This window comes from Bos indicus x Bos taurus, chromosome 8 (assembly GCF_003369695.1).
Source record: "Bos indicus x Bos taurus breed Angus x Brahman F1 hybrid chromosome 8, Bos_hybrid_MaternalHap_v2.0, whole genome shotgun sequence".
NCBI classification, from domain to species: domain Eukaryota; kingdom Metazoa; phylum Chordata; class Mammalia; order Artiodactyla; family Bovidae; genus Bos; species Bos indicus x Bos taurus.
The window spans coordinates 9,357,872-9,376,127 of NC_040083.1; the positions used below are offsets into that span (position 1 = coordinate 9,357,872).

The 18,256-nt window shown below is 44.2% G+C and overlaps 1 protein-coding gene across 2 annotated transcripts in view; it reads left to right on the forward strand.

The window, feature by feature from the left end:
* KIF13B (kinesin family member 13B) overlaps positions 1 to 18,256 on the forward strand; it is a 212,224-nt gene that overhangs the window by 111,177 nt on the left and 82,791 nt on the right. For both annotated transcript variants that reach the window (XM_027549009.1, XM_027549010.1), the window contains exons 14-18: positions 5,643 to 5,773; positions 10,325 to 10,411; positions 12,699 to 12,889; positions 13,612 to 13,822; positions 14,907 to 15,069. In XM_027549009.1, the coding sequence (XP_027404810.1) occupies positions 5,643 to 5,773; positions 10,325 to 10,411; positions 12,699 to 12,889; positions 13,612 to 13,822; positions 14,907 to 15,069 (783 nt within the window). The remainder of the gene's footprint in view (positions 1 to 5,642; positions 5,774 to 10,324; positions 10,412 to 12,698; positions 12,890 to 13,611; positions 13,823 to 14,906; positions 15,070 to 18,256) is intronic.

Here is an 18,256-nt window from a genome sequence, read left to right on the forward strand (position 1 = left end):
GATGTGGGATGGAGGAATTTAGAGGCTGAGTGGTTTTTGTTTCTCTGCTGTCACATTCCCAGGTCAGTGTAAATGCTGGGCAGATGACTTCACATCACTGGGTGACTTTGAGCGCCCCGTCTGTAAAATGAGGCCACTGGATTAAATTACCTCCAACATTCTTTCTACTTCCAAGTTGAATGGTTCTCTTCCAGAATAGAATCCTCTGTTTATCTATTCTGTCTAGAACTGGCAGAAGCAAGGTATGGTGGCCAAACTCTAAGCAGAACGTAACTCATGGGGTCTTTTTGCATCTTAGTTGTATAGACAGGCAGCTCTTGTGTGGCATGGTTCCAGCCTCCACAAATTCCAGTTGACACGATTTAGGAAATAATGTTGACATTGCGGTCATTCATGCGATTCTAGATGCGCAGCCAGAGGAAGTTAGTGAAGGTGAACTTACAGATGTAAATGATGAAAGTGGTTGTGACTAGAAGAATGCAGATGTCGCGAAGGATTAGGGTTAAACCAAAGAGCACGTCACGTGAGAGAAACTCTTGGAGATCCTTTGCAACATTGAAAGCTCTAAGGATAAAGTGGTAGAGGCATAAAGGAGTATGGCAGTTCACCAAGGCGCGGAAAATATCCTCACTCCATGTTGTAAGTTATATGTTGAAAAGAAAACGGCAAGCACTCTTCCAACTACACTCAATAAGCTTTATATATATATATATATATATTTTTTTTTTTTTTTTGGTTGTTGTTGTTGGTTTGTTTGTTTGCTTTTGGCAGTGCTGGGTCATTGTTGCTGCTGGTTTTCTCTAGTTGCAGTGGGCAGGAGCTACTCCCTAGCGGGGGTACACTGGCTTTCATTGTGGGGGCTTCTCTTGTTCCAGCGCACAGACCCTAGAGCACAGGCTCAGTAGCTGCGGCTCATGGGCTTAGTTGCTCCCAGGCATGTGGGATCTTCTTAGATCAGGGATCAAACCTGTGTCTCCTGCATTGGCAGGTGGACTCTTTACCACTGATCCACCAGGGAGGCCATCGAAAAGCTTTTAACAAAGAAATAAAGTGCTTTCAATTATGGTGTTTCTAGTATTCTAAATGACACTGTACTAAATAAATATTAGTTACATTGTTTTTTCATTTCCCTCTACATTATAGCAGTAAGAGAATTCTGCATGTTTTACAGTTTTAATTGTCACAGAATTATTTCCATTTCCCCCACGGATGGTTAAGATCTCCTTGCTCACTTATTTTTTACAATGCTGCTTTTTTGTCCAAAGTGAGGCCTGCCTGATAAGGCTGAGCGACTGTACAGGGTGTTCATGTGCTATTCTTCCTGCTCGTAGGGTGGGAAAACCCTTCCTGTGAAGTATGTCACTCTGTACCTCTCTCTCTCCGGATTGATCAAAGGGATTGTAAGCTCAAATGAGACATTTAAGTCGTCATTTATAATGTAAGCTGTACATTTAGCTTACATGCCTATCTTTTATCTCTAGTGGCACAATGCCTAGCTCAATGTAATATTTGTTGAAAAAAGAAATAGTTTTCCTTCTAAAATTTGGATTAGACCATTGCTGTTTAGGGGCTCTCCTGGTGGCTCAGTGGTAAAGATTCTGTCTGAAGTGCAGGAGACCGGGTTTCCATCCCTGGGTTGGGAAGATCCCCGGGAAAAGGAAATGATAACCCACTCCGGTATTCTTGCCTGGAGAATCCCATGGATGGGAGCCTGGCAGGCTACAGTCCATGGGGTCACAGAGAGTCAGATATGACTGAAGCAACCTAGCACAGCAACAACTTTGCTATTTAGTGTTTTACCTCTGATAGTTTTTGTTTTTAATTCAGTTTATCGTCTGATACTTAGCAGCATCCACTGTGTATCATGGACTGTGCTTGTTGAAGATGCAGGAGTCCTGGATAGGTTGCTGCCTAAATAGCCGGAAAACAACACTTACATGATAGTAAATTGAGGTGCTGACTCTAGATGTAGTTGGGGGTTCAGAGAAGGGAGAAGTCAGTGTAGGCTACTAGTGAAACCTGCAAGGAGAAGAAGAGGTCAGAATTAAGTATTGAAGATATTAATGTTTTGTATCTGGATGAAGGGAAGAGAGTATTTTGGGCAAAGAGAACAAAAGCAGGGTCAGAGACATGTGAGTGAACCTGTATGCAGTCTTGGGGTGAGGCAGTTCACACTCCAATCTAGGGGGTAGTTCAGAGCTTTTTCTGCATTTCAACCCCCAAGGGCAAAAAGGCTCCGCAGTCTCAGTTAGGATTCCTGCTGGAATTTCTCATGGGAGGAGGAAAGGGATTGTATGTAGAAATAGCCTAAGCCAAGGGCTTTGGGTCATTGGAAAAGACTCTGATGCTGGGAGGGATTGGGGGCAGGAGGAGATGGAGACGACAGAGGATGAGATGGCTGGATGGCATCACCGACTCGATGGACGTGAGTTTGGGTGAACTCTGGGAGTTGGTGGTGGACAGGGAGGCCTGGCGTGCTGAAATTCATGAGGTCGCAAAGAGTCGGACACGACTGAGGGACTGAACTGAACTGAAGGGCTTTGGGGGGGTCTTTGTTTTTTTTAGGCGATCTCGGCTTCTTTTGCTCTTTGGACTCTCTTTGTTTCTCCCTTTGGAACTTCTCTCCACCTTGTAGTGGGTGTGTTAAGACAGAGAGGAAAGATGGGAGATGGGTGTGGAACAGATTCCTTTGGTCTGCTACTGAACGTCACTAAAGCATTCCTTGTAGTTGACACCTGGTCAGGCCCCGTTCTCTGGATTAGGAAGGTCAATCCAGGGATTGACCAGGAAGCCTCAGCCAAAATCGAGGAGTAGACATTGGCCTGGAGTGTCCCTGTGTTTCTCGTATATATTCCCTGAGGACTGAACCGGATACCAGAATGCAATTCTGATCCCAGCTCTTTGTTTCCTTGGAAACCCCACTGCAGCGCACTGGAAAGAAGAAACCTCCAGAAGAGGGAAAGTGAAAATAATGGAAGGGAAAAGGCCTTTTTATTAGACTGGGATCCCAGGAGAGATGGGAAGAACTGGAACCAAGAGTGCAATTATCAGGCTTGTGGACAAAGGAGGGGAGACCTTCCTCTGAATCCGAGGGGAATGCTAAGGGAAATGGTTGTTCATTTATCTTTCTTTTGTTTTTACTTAATGGCTCAGTGCAGCAGGCCTCTGTTACATGCTTGGAATACAGTGGTGAGGCGGTAGGTTGCAGGACAGGCTGCCCTCTGCTCTCTCAGCGTTTCCACGCTAGCTGTGGAGATGGACAGAAAACCCACAGTCAGTCAGTGCCACGTAAGGAATTCAGGCACGAGAGTAAGACGGTGGTTCTTTCTCATTGTCAGCTCAGTATACACCTCTCTGAGGATGTGCCCTTAAAAGCTGAGGTAGAAATGATCAGAAACTACCAGTATGACGATCAAGGGAGGAACTCTTCAGGCAGAGGAAGCGATCAAGTGTGCTCAAAGAATGGATGAAAGGCCTGTGTGGGTGGATCATGCTCCAGGAGAGGCAGAGTGCTGGGACCTGGGGTAGAAGAAGCAGCTAGGGCCCAGATCACAGAAGGTTTGTAAGCCTGGGTAAGAATTTGAACTTCCTAGAAGTTCAAAGGGAAGCCACTAGATGATTCTCTGTAGGGGGATTGTGTGATCAGCTCTTGATGGTGGAAGTAGGTGGGGTGTGGTGGGAAGGAAGTGGAGAAGCAATAGAAGGCTCTTATATTCACCTGGGCTTCGCTGGTGGCTCAGCAGCAGAGAATCTGCTTGCCAGTGCAGGAGACTCAGGTTTCATCCCTGAGTTGAGACGATCCCCTGGAGAAGGAAATGTGAACCAACTCCAGTATTCTTGCCTGGGAAATCCCAGGACAGAGGAGCCTGGCAGGCTACCATCCATGTCGCCAAGAGTTAGACACAACTTAGCGCCTCAACAACAGCAGCACCATATTCACCCAGGCAAGAGGGTGTGATAGTGGAGGTGGGAAGGGAGCTGAGTCTTGATACATGTCAGAGGGAGAGTCTGAGAGGATTTTGTGATGGACTTGGGGCTGGAAGTAGGCTGGTAAGACAGAGAGAAGACTGCAGGATAGAATCTGAGCTTTTTCACTTGAGCAGCTGGGCAGTGGTGGTGGCTTTGGTATTGGGGAATGGAATAGACTCAGTGGGGTGGGGAGGGGTGGAAGCAAAGGTGTGCTTTGGCGCTTTAACTTTGAAATTTCGTTAGACATCCAAATTGTACCAAGTGGGCAAGAAATAATGGTGACTGCGCCTAGGACAGAGGTGGTGGAGGAGGGAAAATGGTGGAACTAAAGTCTGTAGTGCCTGGGTGGTGATTTGGATAGATAGGTAGAGACCTTGATATATATTTAAAGCCTGTTGGGCTGGATGAGATCATTGTGGCCAGTGGTTAGCAACTTACTTCCACGGGTTAAATCTTGCCCCCTGCTTGTTTTCATGTGGCTCAGGAGCCAAGAGTAGTGTTTGCATTTTTTAAACGGTTGGGGAAAAAAATCAAGAGTCATAATATTTTGGACATGTGAAAATTGTATGAAGTTCAGATTTCAGTGTTCATAAGTAAATTTTTTTGGGAAGTAGCCATACGTATGCTTTTGTGTATTGTCTGGCTGCTTTCACACTATGGGACAGACTTGAGTAATTGTGTATGACTCACAAGGCCTAAAATATTTCATGTCTGACCCCTGATCCAGGTGTATAGGAGAAGTGGGCTTATTAGGGACAGATCCCAGTCATATCAACATTTAAGTGCAGTCAAAAGTTGAAGCACAGAAGAGAGGGCTCAATTTTTATGTCCGTTTTTTTTTTCAGTTACTTGTCAAAAATTGACCCTGGTGGTTGGGGCTTAAGAGAATTGAAAACTTGGGGGTATACGGTAAGAAGAATGCATCTGCTGTCTGCCGTATCTCACGTGATTTTAAAAAATAATTCAAACTCCTTGTATTTGAATAGCTCTTTATCTTTGTCGATTCATCTTGTCTGAGACCAGGTAGGTGATGTACAACTTGGGTACCTGTAGTTTTCAGATCCGTATTTTTGGTATGGAAATTGACACATCCTCTGTCATCTCCTTCTCCTGCCTTCAATCTTTCCAAGCATCAGGGTCTTCTCCAATGAGTCAGTTCTTCACATGAGGTGGTCAGAGTACTAGAGCTTCGGCTTCAGCATCACTGACTCAATGGACATGAATTTGAGCAAGCTCTGGAAGTTGGTGACGGACAGGGAAGCCTGGTGTGCTCTAGTCCAAGGGGTTGCAAAGAGTCAGGCACAACTGAGCAGCTGAACTGAATTGACACTTGGTTCAGGCTTTGAAGTAGGATAAAATATTTTGAATCAAGATTGCAATGGAAAATAAGGATATAGTATAGCCATTAATATAAACCTGTAGTGTTTAGGTTTAAAAGTTATATAACTCAATTCAGCGCCTTATTCCTTATAAGGAAATACAACTTGTATAATGAGTTTAAGAGAAAGCCAGGAATTCCCCCTACTATTCCATTTGCTTTAAAAATCTTTTAGCTAAGGTCATGGGTACAGAGCTGAGAGTTTAAGGTAACGTACTAAAGCTGAGAGTAGACAATTTCAGCTTGTGTACATGCAAGAATGCAGTATTAATCAGTGAATTTGATTCTTTTATAGGAACATACACTGATAGGTTCAGCAAATTCCCAAGATATCCAGCTGTGTGGCATGGGAATTCTTCCTGAACACTGTATCATAGACATCACGCCAGAAGGCCAGGTTATGCTGACTCCTCAAAAGAACACCAGGTAACGTACTTTATTTAGTGTTAATGTCACAGTAATTTTTAAAAGGAAGAAAGTACACTAACTGAGGGTGGTATAAGGTCGTTTGGACTTGTTTTTGGCTTTTACGTCTGCTTAAAGAAGATAGTTACCAAGTCTTTAATAGTTAACTTTTTTTTTCTTTTTTCACATTTATTTTTAATTGGAGAAAAATAGCTTTACAATGTCGTGTGGGTTTCTGCCATACAACAGTGTGAGTCAGCCACAAGGATACATATGTCCACTCCTTGAACTTTCTGCGCGCACCCCACCCCAGCCCGCCCCTCTTGGCTGTCACAGACCGTGGAGCTGAGCTCCCTGTGTTCCACAGCAGCTTCGCACTAGCTGTCTGTTTTACACATGGTAATGTGTGTGTTTCAGCGCTTCTCTCAGCTTGGCCCACCCTCTCCTTCCCATGCTGTGTCCACAAGTCTGTTTTCTGTCTGTGTCTCCATTGCCGCCCTGCAGATAGGTTCATCGGTACCATTTTTCTAGATTCCATAATGTGTGTTAATGTGCAGTGTTTGTTTTTCTGACACACTTCACTCTGTGTAACAGGCTCTAGGTTAACTTTCTAATACCGCTTAAACCCATCCTTCCTCTCTGTACATACTAACGTCACCTTATTTAAATAAGGCCTTCATCATCAAATCTTTTTTTTTTTTTTTTTTCTACCTTGCTGTGCATGATTTGTGGTATCCTGATTTCCTGATTAGGGATCGAACTGAGGCCCCGGGAAGTGGAAGTGCAGAGTCCTAACCATTAGACCATCAGGGAATTCCTCCCTGCCCCCCAGTCAAATCCTGATTGGCATCCCTGCCAGCAGCCTGATCTTCCTTCTGGTCCATGCTGCGTACAGCCAGATGGCTTTTGGGTCTTCTTGATACAAAGTCCTTTATGCCCCTCCTGTTTATCTCCTCTTCCTCTGCATCTGCCATTCCTCTGGCCAGCTAACTCCTGTTTGACCTTCAAGGTTAAGCTCTGTCGTCATCTACTTGAGTCTAAAATAAGGGCCCCCAGTGTGTGTTTCTAGAGCACTCTGTGCTTCCTGTTATGCTAGCACTTCATGGGGTGTTCTTGTGGGCTGCTAGCCTCTGTTACCGCATGGGCCTGGGGGCCCTTTGAGGATGAGGACCTTTCTTTTTTGGTTTTCTATCCTTAGCACGTAATGTCAGACTAATATTAGAGAAGGAAACGGCAACCTACTCCAGTATTCTTGCCTGAAAAATTCCATGGACAGAGGAGCCTGGTGGGCTGTATAGTCCATGGGGTTGCCACGGGTCGAACACTATTGAGCACACGCACACGTACCAGACTGATAATACAAGTGCTCAGTAAGTAATGAAAAGGCAGAACATTATACAAACTATTTGTCCGTTTGTCTCCTTCAGCTTTAAGGTTGTTATTGTCTGTTGTGTAACTGTCATGTAACTATTATACGTAATGGTTAATTGATACACTGATCTTCTGAATGCTGATTCATCATCATATAAAAAATCATTAATATCATCACTGATTTCACCCATAAAGTCTTTAAATGTTTGGAAGCTATCAAGCTCATGGTGAAGGATGCAAATGAGGAAGAAAAAAAGAGCGTAGCCTGGCTGGGCGCAGGCACGCTATTCTCCCATTAAATAATCTCACAGACACCAACCCCAGGGAAGGTTACTCTGAGGCTGTGACAGAATAAGATGAAACAGGTCATATAATAATTTTGTCTCCACAGAGACAAAAACCAAGGTCGCTGTGTGCTCACTCAGTCATGTCTCTCTCTGCGACCCCATGGACTGTATCCCTCCAGGTTCCTCTGTTCATAGAATTTTCCAGGCAAGAATACTAGAGCAGGTTGCCACTTCCTCCTCCAGGGGATCTTTCTGACCCAGGGATTGAACTCGCATCTTTTTGCGTCTCCTGCATTGGCAGGCAGATTCTTAATCATTAGCGCCACCTGGGAAGCCCATGGTCACTATGCCACACACAAAATACCAGACACCTTCTCTCAGCTGATATGAGTGGCTATTTCTTTACCAATTACAACTTCATCCTTGTCTCCCCTCTATGAATAAGATTTTTGACAAACCCAGTCATAGAATTACTCCTGCTCTCCGACAGCATCCAATATATACAGGACTCCCACCTCCTCAGGTCGTCACCTGGGTTGTCCAGCTGAAGCCCATTCCTTGCAGCATTCCCATTCTCCCCTTTCTGACACCCCAGGCTTCCTGGGGTGGCATCTCCCTTGGTATGAGTGATAAACCTAACCGGCTTAACTACGGGAGTGTTCCTGGTGGTCTTTGGTTGGAGGACATCGACACAAATTTCCTGAAACTCTAATTTTCACTTGAAAGCTTGGCAACAAATACTGTCAATTACTTTGGTCAAAGTGACAGGCTGCCTTTGTTCATTTTTGAGAAAATGTGCCAGAAAATCACTTTGTGTGTCTTTGCTCAAGACAGCTGGTGTACTTTGGCATGCTTCCGCACAGCGCTTTGTGTGCTGCTCATGTTGTCACCTTGAATGTTTTAAGGAGTTGCGTACTACTCAAGGGTCAAGATTTACCAAAAGTAGTAATTTTAATAGTTTATCTTCATAAATTTATTTTTACTTTTTAATTAAAATTTTTATTGGAGTACAGTTGATTTTTACTCCTTCATCAAGGACCTTTTCAAATGAAACATTTTTAAAAATTGTGAATGCACAGCAGTGAATAATCCAGTGACTACTAATAAGGGTTTGATGCCATTGCCTTGATTTGTGCAAAAACACCAATAGTTTTATTCTTTGCCAGTGCAAATGTCAACACAGTGGAAAATGGTAGGTTAGTGTTGTTACACAAATAAATTTGATCTTTGGGACCTCCTGCAGACCACACTTTGAGAACTGTTTATAGTCATGCTTTTATGTATTAACTGCTTGAGCTTTAGAAAATAAGCTTGTATATGTGTTTGCCTTTAATTAAACTCCTCACTGTATTTAAGGAATTTGTGTTATACAGGCTAAAATCTGCTAGTTTCAGTAGGCCCCCTCTTGTCATAACTCGTATTTTTTGAGCTCATGCTTTGAATAAATCAGACTATAGGAACATAGAGACCAATGGCCTTTAGTGTTTAAAGCCCACATGGAGCTTTCCTGGTAGCTCAGTGGTAAAGAATCCACCTGCCAATGCAGGAGACACAAACTCCATCCCTGGTCTGGGAAGATCCCACATGCCACGTGGCAGCTAAGCCCGTGGGCCACAACTACTGAGCCTGTGCTCTAGGGTCCCCCCATGCCGCAACTACTGAGCCCCCAGGCCGCAACTGCCGAAGCCCTCACCCTGGAGCCTGTGCTCCACAACAAGAGAAACCACCCTGCAGAGATGCCCCCTCACACAACAGAGTAGTCCCTGCTCACCACAACTAGAGAAAGCCCTCACAGCAACGAAGACCCAGCACAGCAGAAAATCAAAAAATGTTTCCAAAGTTGTTAAAAGCCCACATGGTAAGTGGAGTCTAGATGCAGAGTAAGGTTCAATGTCTGTGCATATATGTTAAAAATAACTATCTGTACAAAGCCAGATGAGTGCTTTAGGAATTTAAAGATTTTAAGGTAATATAGGCTGGAGTGACCGAGGAAGTAGAAATCAAACTGGGCTTTGGACAAATCAAGCAGCTTTGCGAGGAATCAAACTGAGTTGAGACTCAGGGGGATGAAGAAGAACAGGAGCCCTCTTCCCAGTTATAGGACTGGGACAACCCTCACTTTGGAGGAAAGGAAAATCATTGTTTAGTGGACAGAGCATAACACCCTCTCCCCGTTTTTTATTTTTCTGGAGTTGAGAATTCACTGGAACAGGGAAGGAAGATGAAGAGGGTTTCCTTTTGCAAGGCCTTTAATGTCAAGTTAAAGACCTTTATCCTCTAAGCAGATGAGTCATTCAGTGGGAGAGACGTGATGACAGAGATATTCCTGTAATATCAGCCTTATAATGGTATATGTGATTTTCTATTTAGTTCCCACCCCTCTGAAGTTTTCCCTCAATAATCTTGTACCCACCATTTTTGTGTTGAACTCCATTGTCAGGGTGAGCAGTCAAGTGGATCTTACAACTCTCCTGTATTGATAGGATATGGGCATTTTCCTGTGCTATAGGAAGTTAAGAATTGAACAGGTCTCATTGCTCATTACTGCCACTGTAGATGGCTCTGAGTTTAGTTGGCTGATTGGCCTTTTCTGTCTGCGTAGATTGGACGTGCTTGCTCTAGTTGTCGTGTACACTGCCACTGTCTTTGTATCGTTAGCTGTAATGGTTCCATATTTACTCCTTAATATGCTATATAACAAATTTAGAACTTTGAAAAATAGAGGTTAATTATCTACAGCACTGGATACCATAGGCATTTTAGGTAAATCAGCAAAGAAGGAAATAAAAAAAAATTATTCTCCAAGGGGGTTTTATTTTGGGGGAATTGGTTATTTTGCTTTTCCTGTATTGGAGAAATTGAAGGAGAGGATATGATAATCATTGTTCACATGTTTGGCCTCTTCTCTCCACAGAACATTTGTAAACGGCTCCTCTGTATCCAGTCCTATTCAGCTGCACCACGGGGATAGGATATTGTGGGGGAACAACCACTTCTTCAGGTACGACGGTCATGCTCCTAAAGAGGGAGGTGCTCTGTAACAGAAGACTGTGCATTAAAAAGTAAACTTAATGCCATAAATATATGTATTTTGTGCACACATGTATATTGATGTTTATTCAGTATACACATGCTTGTTCCCTATACGGCTTGAGCCTGAGGGGCACGTGAACAATGGACTCAGGAGAAATCCTGATTCAGTTACATATTTTTACATTTTATTTCCCAATGGAAGATGATTGTTTTGCCATCTGGCATAAGAATTCATTAATTATTTTTCTGACATGCTTATATTTTTATTTTTCATTTTTGAAAAGTAGTGGTTTTAGTTTCCTTGTCTGTGAAAGGAGGCTCATGTTTTATTTAGGAATGCTCTTGGCTGCATCCGATGGCAGATTTGACTCTGGGTTAAACAGTTCCTTTCTCTGACAAAACAGGAACTCCCAAGGAGGATGGTGATTGGCTTTGGCTCAGGCTCTCGAAAGAGTCATGGCAGAAGTCTTGGCATTGTCTTGCCTCTTCCCTGTGGTCTAAAGAGGGCCACGTCCCTCTGGGCATCAAAGCAGCACTCAGACACCCCGAAGAAGGCAAGGGTGAGGGGTGGCAGGACTAGCCCTGACTCTCCTGAGCAGAAGAAGCAGGCATCTCCCTGGAGTCCCCGGTGACCTTCCTCTGACCCCTCATGTACTAGAATTTGCCTCTCAGCTGCAAGGGAGGCTGAGAAAGTCTGAGCTGGGACTGGACATCTTTTCCTATACGAAACTGCTGTTGTGTTGGTGAGGACCAGCGGGCTGGATAGAGTATAGAACTTAAGTCTTGATCTATTCCCCTTCCTGTCCCTGGCACTTGGGTTTCAGATATCAAGCTCGATCCTCTGCTGGTGGGCCAGCTGCTATTGTGATTATTTCTGAGAGAGTAGAGGGCTACAGAGAGTGTGGAAAATGTTGTTTATCTTTTTCTTCTCAAATTAAATCAAGCATGGATTGCTTGGCTTAGTGTACAGAGCCTTCATAGTTTGGATTAGGTTGATTTTTCTACGATTCTCTCTCACAACTTTGGCTGTACAGATTTTGTGTATCTCTATGTTTTATTTATGATTTCTCCAGAGGCTGTGAGGGTTTCCATTTTGCCTCTGTCCTAACGCCTGCTTTCTCTTCACCCCTTAAGGCTCAGCTCAGATGAGTTCCAATTCTTTCATCACTTCCTGTCCTATTTGACTGTGAGGTTATTGTTGTTCAGTCACTAAGTTGTGTCTGATTCTGTGACCTCATAGGCTACAGCACACCAGGCTCCTCTGTCCTCCACTGTCTCCTGGAGTTTGCTCAGATTCATGGCCAAATGAGTTGAGTTGGTGATGCCATGCAACCATCTCATCCTCTGTTGCCCCCTTCTCCGTTTGCCTTCAGTCTTTTCCAGCATCAGGGTCTTTTCCAGAGAGTCAGCTCTTCACATCAGGTGGCCAAAGTATTGGAGCTTCAGCATCAGTCCTTCCAATGAATATCCAGGGCTGATTTCCTTTAGGATGGACTGGTTGGATCTCCTTGCAGTCCAAGGGACTCTCAAGAGTCTTCTCCAGCACCAAAATACAAAAGCATCAGTTCTTTGTCACTCAGCCTTCTTTATGGTCCAACTCTTGCATCCATACATGACTTCTGGAAAAACCATAGCTTTGACTATATGGACTGTTGTTGGCAAAGTGATATCTCTGCTTTTTAACATGCTGTCTAGGTTGGTCGTAGCTTTTCTTCCAGGGAGCAAGCATCTTTTATTTTCATGGCCGCAGTCACCGTCTGTAGTGATGTTGGAGCTCAAGAACATAAAATCTGTCACTGTTTCCACTTTTTCTCCTTCTATTTGCCATGAAGTGATGGGACTGGATGCTATGATCTTCGTTTTATGCATGTGGCATTTTAAGCTACCTTTTTTACTTTTTTTATTGGCACATGAGTCTGTGTGTTTTATTTCTACTACTGGAATATAAACTTCTGAGCGTAGTGAAAAGTGAAAGTTAGTCGTGTCTGACTCTTTGAGACCCCATGGACTATACAGTCAATGGAATTTTCCAGGTCAGAATAATGGAGTGGGTAGTGGCTTTCTTCTCCAGGGGATCTTCCCAACCCAGGGATTGAACACAGGTCCCCTACATTGCAAGCGGATTCTTTACCAACTGAGCAATTGCCTTCTATTTATAGTATCCCCTTGGCACCTAGCAAATGCCACTATTTAATGACTGGAATGAATAAATGCATATCTTTCTTTAAAAGATAATATTCTTTTTTTTTCTCAAGACTTAATTTGCCTAAAAGGAAAAAGAACGTAGATCGAGACGATGAGGAGCAAGACATATCCATGAAGAATGACACCAGTTCTGAGCAGCTGGATGTTGACGGAGACTCGTCCAGTGAGGTGTCCAGTGAGATCAACTTCAATTATGAGTACGCCCAGATGGAGGTGACCATGAAGGCGCTGGGCAGTAATGGTGAGCAGACCCGTTTTGCTTTTCAGAATCTTACAAAGTTGCTGGACTGGTTAGAGATATTTACATTGGAGACTTTTTAAACATTAGCAAAAAGACATCTTCATGTTGTTCCTCTGTACTCAATTCTTTTGTGGCTTTAAAAACTTATTTTTTCTGCCTTGATATATAAGTCACTTCAAACTGTTCTCATTGGTAGAATTTCTCAGGTTTGAGTCTTGACTGTCCCTGGCTTATTATTGTAGTGGATTTCTGGAGTGTGGCCTCTGTCTTAGGTTATGTGTAGACCTGCTTTTTCTATACAGAAGATAGTTTAGCAAGTATCTAACAGAATAGATTATACGGTTAGTAACTGGGAGTAAGGAAAGCTAGCTGTCTTTAAGAATCTTACGTTATTTGGTTTTCTCTTTCTGACTGACCTCACTCTTAATGACAAACTCTGGGTTCATCCACATTTCTACAAATGACCCAGTTTCGAGCCAGGCTCAAGAGTGAGGGGACATATGTATGCTTATGACAGATTCACACTGTTGTACACCAGAAACTAACACAACATTGTAAAGCAATTATACACCAATTAAAAAAAATGTAAAAACAACTCACATTATTATTGTTTGTGACAAACAACAAAATAGAGCAGCGTTTCCTGCATATTGTGTTGTGCAGTTAACCTTTTGTTTGTTATTTGCCTTGAAAAAAAAACAAAAACAAAAAACCTTGTTTAGATCCCATGCAGTCAATACTGAACAGCCTGGAGCAGCAGCACGAAGAGGAAAAACGGTCTGCGTTGGAGCGCCAGCGGCTCATGTACGAGCACGAGCTGGAGCAGCTCCGGAGGCGGCTGTCCCCCGAGAAGCAGAGCGGTCGCACTTCCGACAGGTTTTCTTTCCACTCCCCCAGCGCTCAGCAGCGCCTGCGGCAGTGGACGGAAGAGAGGTAGGTGGGTGGTGGGGCCCTTGCTACCCGTCACCCTGACCCACCTGCGTGACAGACGGAGGGGAAAGTCTAGACCTTAATTTAAGCATGAGTTATACTGTAAGTGTTACAGCTAAGAACCACTTGGCCTTGTCTTTTTTGCCCCCATTTTGGGGGGATATAAGGAATTATCCATTTATATTGATGTATTTAAAGCCACCCCTCTGAGGTGCCACCCCATTTTCAGTGGGTATAAATAGCTTTTGGATTTGAATAAACCGGTGTGTGTACTCAGAAGTTATACTTTATCATTGTATTATACTTTAGGTTCTGAGGCGTGGGTAGATGGTTTTTTAAAAAAGGACAAAAAGAGAGGTGGTATATCAGGTAGGTAAAGCATGGTGCCAGTAAGATTCAGATTGCAAGTTTGATCTTTATATGGGCTGATGAGCATTGCGCTAAATGTCTTCGCCATAGTTACAGAGTGGACTTAACTAACCTCCTGCTCTTCAGGGTTTGGTCAGCAGACAGGCAGCATCTCTGTCACCTGGAGATTGACAGAAATGTAGCATTTCAGGTCTCCCACCCCAGATACGGGCTTTCCAGGTGGGTCAGCAGTAAACAACCCACCTACCAATGCAGGAAATGTGGGTTCGATCCGTGGGTCGGGAAGATCCCCTGGAGAAGAAAATAGCAACCCACTCTAGTTTTCTTGCCTGGGAAATCACATGGACAGAGGAGCCGGATGGGCTACAGTCCATGGGGTTGCAAAGAGTTGGACTCGACTCAGGGACTGAGGATGCACAGCAGGGACCCCAGATATACTGAGTCAAAATCTTCAGTTTCTCAAGATTCCCAGGTGATTTGTGTACACAGTCAAGTTTGCCAAGCCCTAGCCTCTGGCCAGCCTCCCCCAGGAGCGTGTGCCAGCACTGGTGACGTAGCCCACATTCGGGTGCATGCACAGGGCGGTGCCGCAGATGTATCTCTGTGTGCAGGAGACAGTCGTAAAGCTTGGTTCGCAGTTTGGCATTCATGTTTTATGTGCTATATCATATTTCCATGTGCTGCTCTAATGGTTATCCCCTCCCATTTTATTTTAAAGAGAAGCAACACTGAATAACAGCCTGATGAGGCTGAGGGAACAAATTGTGAAAGCCAATCTGCTGGTGAGAGAAGCTAGTTACATCGCGGAAGAACTGGATAAGCGAACAGAATATAAAGTAACCCTCCAGATTCCCGCCTCCAGCCTCGATGCCAACAGGAAGGTGAGGTTGCTGTTAATGAAACGACCAAAGAAACCGTTGTATAAAACCGCTTCCTGTTTCACCAGGGTTATTTAAACATGGGAGCGGGGAGTTTGCCCTCTTCCCTGCCCGCATCCTCCACAGTCTAGGTCATTGGGACCTGTCTGCCTCTCTCGATCAGAATTACTTCCATATAATTCTCTTTGTGCATAAATGGTTTTATCCACTAGAAACATCCTCTTCCACCCCCTTCCCCAGCTCTACCAGCTTCTTTTTTTTTTCTTTTAAATTTTGGCTGTGCTGTATCTTTGTTGTGGTGGGCGGGTCTCTCGGGGGGACTTAGCTGTCCTGGGACACCTGGGATCTTAGTGCCCTGACCAGGGATTGAACCCATGTCCGCTGCCTTGGAAGGAAAATTCTCAACCACTAGACCACCAGGGAAGTCCCTGTAGCAATTTCTTTTACTTAACTCCTATTTTCAAGTTTGTTTAAATTATTTCCAAGAAGTCTTTCCTGATAAATCTTGCCCAAGTGGTTCTTCCCTTCATTCTGCTCCTCTGCTGTCCTTTCCTACCCACCCAAGTTAAGGGTTCATTTTACCTACAAGAGGGGCTTCCCATGTGGAACAGTGGTAAAAGAACCTGCCTGCCAATGCAGGAGACACGAGAGATGCTGGTTTGATCCCTGAGTCGGGAAGATCCCCCAGAGAAGGAAATGGCAACCCACTTCAGTATTCTCACCTGGAGAATTCCAAGCACGGAGGAGCCTGGTGGGCTCCAGTCCAATCCATGGGGTCGCAAAGAGTTGGATGTGACCGAGTGACTAACACTTGACCTTCTCACTTTACCAATAGAACATTATCTCCTACTTGTCAATAGATGACATGGAAAAAATGTTCACTAGTTGTTCCATGTGAGTCTCCAAGGTCACAGATTTTTTTTTAAATAATGTTGTTGAGTCACCAAGTCATGTCTGACCCTTTGCGACCCCATGGACTGTAGCCCACCAGGCTCCTTTGTCCACGGGATTTCTCAGGCCAGAACACTGGCATGGGTTGCCATTTCCTTCTCCAGAGGATCTTCCCAGCCCCGAGGTTGAACTCAGGTCTGCTGCCTTGGCGGGCAGATTCTGTTCTTCCCCTCCTTTTGCTCTTCTGCCATCCTTCCCTACCTGCCCAAGTTGTGTTCATTTTACCTCCAGAATGTTATCTTCTACTTGTCAATAGATGGCATGGCAAAACTGTTCACTAGTTGTTTCATGTAAATATTCAAGGTCACAAAATTTTTTTTGTATTATGTAAGAAGTCTAATAAAAGAATGGGGGAAGTTCAGTTCAGTCGCTCAGTCGTGTCCGACTCTTTACGACCCCGTGGACTGCAGCACGCCAGGCTTCCCGATCCATCACCAACTCCCGGAGCCTACTCATACTCGTGTCCATCGCATTGGTGATGCCATCTCATCTTCTGTCATCCCTTTGTCCTTCCGCCTTCAATCTTTCCCAGCATCAGGGTCTTTTCTAATGAGTTGGTTCTTCGCCTCAGGTGGCCAGAGTATAGGAGTTTCAGCTTCAGAATCAGTCCTTCCAGCAAAATCTCCTCTCCTTGCCATTCAGATGTTTCTTTCTTACATGGGTTTCTTTTATAGTTCTCAATCATGTTAGTACATAATTTTTGGTGGATTAGGTAGGATTTTGTAATCAGGTATTCATTCCCTAGCTGGCTGAATATAAGGTAGAAGGGCCTTTACCATATGTGCTGCTGCTGCTGCTAAGTCGCTTCAGTCGTGTCTGACTCTGTGCGACCCCATAGATGGCAGCCCACCAGGCTCCCCCGTCCCTGGGATTCTCCAGGCAAGAACACTGGAGTGGGTTGCCATTTCCTTCTCTAATGCATGAAAGTGAAAAGTGAAAGTGAAGTCGCTCAGTCGTGTCCGACTCTTAGCGACCGCATATGTGAGAGTTTGGTAATTTTTGAACTTCACAGTTCTAAAATCCTTTCTTCATTATGTAAATTCTGTTTCTTTGGAACAGACGGGTTAGGGTTAGGGAACTAATAATAGGCCAGATGTTAAGGCAACATTGAGTGTCTTTCAGAATTCTCTAAAGTTCTAAGCAGAAGAAGAGTTTTTTAAAAATTCTAATAAATCTCAATTGATTAGTGATCTGCTAGATCCATCTCTCTGGGGGAGATATACAGAGGCATTTTTACTTTCTGCTCTGTGATTTCCAAAAGTTTAAATGTTTTTCCTACATAAAAGCACATTGTCGGGACTACCCTCGTGGTCCGGTAGCTAAGATTCCATGCTCCCAATGCAGGGGGCCTGGGGTTCAAACCTTGGTCAGGGAACTAGATCCCACATGCCACAACTAAAGATCTGTCATGCTACCACAAAGACCCAGTACAGCCAAATAAATTAATACATATTTTAAAAAGTAGTAATCATATCAGATCAGTCGCTCAGTCATGTCCGACTCTTTGTGACCCCATAAATCGCAGCACACCAGGCCTCCCTGTCCATCACCAACTCCTGGAGTTCACTCAGACTCGCATCCATCGAGTCAGTGATGCCATCCAGCCATCTCATCCTCTGTCGTCCCCTTCTCCTCCTGCCCCCAATCCCTCCCAGCATCAGAATCTTTTCCAATATTATATTTTTAAAAAAGCATGTTGCTTTTCTAAGCTGGGAATATTCAGGGAGTACTGTTTCTTTTTTTCCGAGATGACATTCACACAGCATCAAATTAGTATTTTAACAGGAACAATTCAGTGTCCTGTAGTATATTCACAATACTGTGTACAACCGGCATCTCTAGCTGGTTCTGTACTTTTTTCATTTTATTTTTAAAGTATTTTTTGTTTGTTCATTTAGTTTTGGCTGTTGTGGCTGTTCGGCTGTCCTCGTTGCTGCACAGCTTTTCTCTAGTTGCAGTGAGCTGAGACTGCTCTCTGATTGCAGCGTGAGGGCCTCTTGCTGCAGTGGCTTCTCTTGTTGCAGAGCTCAGGCTCTGTAGTTGTGTTGCACAGGCTCAGCTGCTCCACGGCACGTGGGATCTTCCCAAATCAGGGATCGAACCCGTATCTCCTGCACTGGAGGTGGATTCTTTACCACTGAGCTACCAGGGAAGCCCTTTAACTTTTTAATAATAAATCCAAACTGTGTATTTGGAAGTTGGTATCATTTATTGCCTCCAGATGAGTAAACAGGATACT